General features: G+C 45.5%; 1 protein-coding gene across 1 annotated transcript in view; it reads left to right on the top strand.

Annotated features, from left to right (window-relative positions):
* chd3 (chromodomain helicase DNA binding protein 3) overlaps positions 1 to 5000 on the top strand; it is a 61381-nt gene that overhangs the window by 41340 nt on the left and 15041 nt on the right. The window contains 3 exon segments of the mRNA XM_080838780.1: positions 1151 to 1259; positions 1460 to 1592; positions 2743 to 2938. Coding sequence (XP_080694906.1) covers positions 1151 to 1259; positions 1460 to 1592; positions 2743 to 2938 — 438 coding nt within the window.

The raw sequence follows: 5000 nt of genomic DNA, 5'->3' as shown, positions 1-5000 counted from the left end.
TGTTTTGCTCCTTGAGTGAAGGTTTTGATAATTGTGTTACACTTTTGATTTTAGTGTGTATCCGATTGTAAAAAACTGTAAAGGTAGTGGTATAGTCCCATAGTTTGATGATATGTGTATCCCATTAGCCTGGCCATTACCAGCCTGTGACTCCATTTCATTCCGTCTTTCAGTCTGGGCCAACCCAATGTATTTTGGTTTCCGAGATGGGCGGGTGCTTATCTTGAGGTTTAAAATCATTGGAGTTCCCTTAACCAATCAGCAACGTTTAGTAAGCATTCGGTAGATTAAACTCTTCCCAAAGCCAGTTGGGAGAAGAGCTACGACGTCCTTTCCAATCATAAAACTTACAAGAAAATACTCTTGTTCTCCTTTTAATTTTCTGATGTTCTCGAGAGTTGAGACAACTTTTCCGATAGCTTTTCGTGTCTTTTCCTCCAAGGCGAGTTTTGCGTCACAGCTCTGAACTGTTCGCTGATTGGTCCTACAAAATTTTGAGTCCTGGAGACGATTGTCAATGGGGTTAGGCCAGACTGAGTATGAGCTTGAAATCAACTCAGGCGGAAATACGTAGGCTGGTGTCACCAGGCTAGTATCCCATAGTGGTAGTATCTTTGGTTATGACATATAAGCACACCAGCAATAGATATTTATGAATGACCTTTAAATTACGTTGATGATGTTGCAACATCATAGTCCAGGGAAGTATGTCACAACATCATCGACCTTCACTATTCTGACTGAGGTTCCAGGAAAACTGGAGGGACAAGACAACACATTGCAAAAATGTTACCACAAAGAGGAACTGTTGCCCATATGTTACCACAAAGAGGTTCTTGAATCTTTGAATGTTCTTTGTGGAACCTGTAGGGATTCTACCTAGCACCCTCTGTGTAAATATCTGTGGAGGATATTAATGATATAAAAGAATAAGGAATATTAAGAAGAAGAAGATATAAAGTTTATACAGATATTAAATTAAATTGAAACCTACCAACTAGAGCAGGCACTTATCACATCACGCCATAAGCACATTATCTCTAAACCTGTATGTGGAAATGCTTCTGACGGGGAGTCTGTGTAGCTGAACGGCTAAATGGTGGCACTGTTGTTTGTTTTTGCTTTGATGTTGACTCCGTCTTCCCTACAGAGCTACACACTCTGTGGCAGAATGAAGAACGGGCGGCCATCCAGTCAGGCAAGATGAATGAGATCTGGCACCGACGCCATGACTTCTGGCTGCTGGCAGGCATCGTGCTGTATCCTTGACAATCACTGTTGCCATGGCAATGGACAGCCCCCCCCCCCTCCCCCACACACACACACACACTTTTGCTGTACTCTACATTGTGTAACAGAGCGTGTTGCGGTGCTGCTTGATTAGTGGTTAGACTTTAACCAAGTCCTGAGGCTACTCCTGACACTGTCATTATCCCTTGACCTTCTGACCTCTCCATAGTCACGGTTACGCACGGTGGCAAGACATCCAGAATGACCCGCAGTTCGCCATCGTCAACGAGCCCTTCAAAACGCAGGCCAACAAGGGGAACTTCCTGGAGATGAAGAATAAGTTCCTGGCAAGACGGTTTAAGGTACGAGGGACGTGAGAACTGTGCAGAGCAGACCTACATGAGAGACGCTAACCATTTCCTCTTTTCTACACTGTGTGGCATATAGCAATGCAGCATTCTGCATCTAATTCTTAAGAATGGTTATTCATTTGGGCCACTGTAGTCTGATCTCCTCTATAAGTGTGTGTGCGTGTGTGTGTGTGTGTGTGTGCGTGTGTGCGAGAGACAGACAGACAGACGGAGAGAGAGTATGTGTGTGTTTTGCTTCATATATGTGTGTGCACATATATACATACTGATATGTGGGACTGTGAGTGGGTATGGCTGGGCACATGCGTGGGTATAGATTTCTCTGAGTGAGCTTAAATGACGGCATCTGCCAAGATGGGTGCACGTCTGCATGTCTGTGAGTGTGGGTGTGTGTCTGTCTGTGGGTGGGTGGGCGTGTAGTGTGTGTGTGTGTGATGGGCTTGTGATTTCTTCTTTTTCCTGTTTTTCCTCCCACTCACATCACATGCCTCATATCCTCTTCTGCACATCCTCATTTTCAGTCTCTCTCTATCTATCTCTCTCTCTCACACACACACTCTCTCCCTCCCTTTCTCCCTTTCTCTCTCTCTCTCTCTCTCTCACTCTCTCTCTCTCTCTCTCTCTCGCGTGTGCACGAGTCCTTCCCTGTATCTCTCATGACTGCTCCCATTTCTCCTTCTAGAATAGTTTAACATGCAGTGTCAGGAATATCTATAATATGCTAATGCACACACACACATACACACACAGACAGACACACACACATACACATACCCATACACAGAGACAGACACACACACATACACACAGAGACAGACACACACACATCCACATACACACAGAGACAGACACACACACATCCACATACACACAGAGACAGACACACACATACACCACCTCAAATCAACAGTTTATCTTCTTCACTGCTTTTACTTGATTTATCACTTTTGTGTTATCTCATTCTTTAATCAGTCTCTCTCTCTCCTTCTTTCTTTCTCTCTCTCGCTCTCTCTCTCTTTCTCTTTCTTTTGTTCTTTCTTTACATTTCTCACTTTCAAGTTCCAAAACTTTGTTAGCATGTCTCTGATGTATGCTTCCAAAAGACCTTGACCTTAACTCCCCCCCCCATCCGACTCTGCAGCTGCTGGAGCAGGCCCTGGTGATCGAGGAGCAGCTGAGGCGGGCGGCCTACCTGAACATGACGCAGGACCCCACGCACCCCGCCATGGCCCTGAACGCCCGCTTCGCAGAGGTCGAGTGCCTGGCCGAGTCCCACCAGCACCTCAGCAAGGAGTCGCTGGCCGGCAACAAGCCTGCCAACGCAGTGCTGCACAAGGGTGAGCCAATGCCAGAGCGGGTACATGTGTGCAGTTGTAATTCAATACACTTTTTTTTGGTCAATTTTAGCAAATGGCTCCTCCTTTATCTGTCTGTTCAGTGTTTGCTCTCTGTTCATACACAGTCCTGGCTCTGGAAAATGGGAAACAAACATTGTGGGTCGGAATGAGTGTGTAATTTGATTGGCTGTTTGAGCTCAAATACCAACAACATTTCGCTAAAAACAAAACTGAATCGCATCAATTTAAAATGTTATTTTTGTGTTTGTGTGTTTGTCTGTGTGTTCGCCACCGTGTGTGTGTGTGTGTGTGTGTGTGTGTGTGTGTGTGTGTGTGTGTGTGTGCGTGTGCGTGTGCGTGTGCGTGTCTGCCTGTTGTACACTGTACCATCACATACCTCATAAACGCTCGGCGAGCTGAGTTTACCCAGCAGACCCCCTTTTGGCAGACCTCAGGATTTCACAACAGGCAGTGGAACCAGCAGCAGCAGCAGCAGCACTGGGCTGTGGGAACAATCTCAATCATCGCCGCAGCCCAGAGAGCGAGACACGGCTCTCTCATATCAAGCATACAAGCCCTGATTTAAGAGGCTTTATGCTCTTTATCTAAAACGACCAAGTCCCTGGCTCACATCACCCCATTGGCTCTGGCAGCCTCAGTGTTCATGGACAATGTTGGAACACACTCTCTTCAGTTTTGCAATCACAAACGTCCGATTTGATCCTAAACCCCTTATTGTGTAGCCTCTGCAGCCTCTGCTACGGACGAGGTCTACGACTAACGGTTTGGTCCAGCGGTTCCGTTGAAACCAGGGGCCCGTAAAGTGCGCTGACAAATCAGCAGGGAGAGACCTCTCTATCCCTTTCCCAGACCTCTCTTGTGCTACAGTGCAAAAGGCCTCAGCATAACCTCCATAAGGCCACAAACAAGCGTGCAACTGCATGCTAATTCACCCAGTAGGCACTGGAGCCTTTGGAGAGGCTTTTCCCACGCCCTCTGAAATGATTGTCCCTGAACCAAAACTCAGTTGTGACTGGGTTGGGGTTGGGAGTGTGGTTCTTTAAAGGGGAGACAGGGATGAGCTTTGCCAGGCCGTGTTTGTTTTTGCTTCTCCTCCTTCAGAGAAGCGCATGGAGTGCTATTTAAGTTACACATCCAGGAGTTCTGGCCATCTTTCTTCCCCCCCGCCTACAGCTGAGAGGGACTGGTGCAGTGGTTTTGAGGTCCAGGAGCTGTTTGTGTGATTTCAAAAAGTTGTGTAGTCTCCATACCCTTTTGTCTCGTCTGGCTGGCTCTTGGGATGATTCAGGACTGATTTTGAGCCATTGTGAGACTGAGGATTTACGCACTGATTTCAGGAGTCAAGATTAATGAAGTGGTTTAGTGTGTTTAGTTTGTGCTACCAACTGTTGTTCTGATGTCTGCACTGGTTTATTAGCTATGAGATTCAGAACGTATAAAAATGATTTTAAACCATTGTGACACAGGATTTACAGGGCTACAGACAAAAAAAATCCTTTGGAAACATTGGCTTCTAAACCTTAAATATTTAGAACCCAAAACAGTTTTAAGAGACAAAATTTATATCTCTAATCTGAGGTAAAGAAAAATATATCACATTGCAATTTCTGTGTTCGGTATAGATTGGTTTGGTTTGGTTCAGCTTTTTTTTTGCCAACAGCCCTTTGCAATGGATTCGGTAGCCCATTCATTTTTTGTCAGGCAGTCAATCTGCGTCCTGATTGTGGACGGTGTTGGACTCTACAGTAGCCTAGTTTCCAAAGAGCTTTTAGTGAGTTGTTGCAAACTTGACACATTTAAAAAAAAAACTAGAAACGTTCTGCCGAGCTTACTGTACTAGACCTAAATGTTATCTAAATTAGCTCACTGTAGTCTACCTGAGCATGAGTTGTTTTTCTTTGATGTTGACGTTAATTCAGGCATCTGTCTGTCAGGCAACTTTCAGTGGCCGGGGAAATAGTAGCCTAGACGTGTGTTTACTTCTTTCAGGAGGTAGGAAAGAGGACATGGGCGACCTGCTGCACAGCTTAGCCTTTGTAGT

Source organism: Sprattus sprattus (assembly GCF_963457725.1).
Source record: "Sprattus sprattus genome assembly, chromosome: 5".
In the NCBI taxonomy this organism is placed as follows: Eukaryota; Metazoa; Chordata; class Actinopteri; order Clupeiformes; family Clupeidae; genus Sprattus; species Sprattus sprattus.
This window is presented reverse-complemented; position numbering and strand designations above follow the sequence as displayed.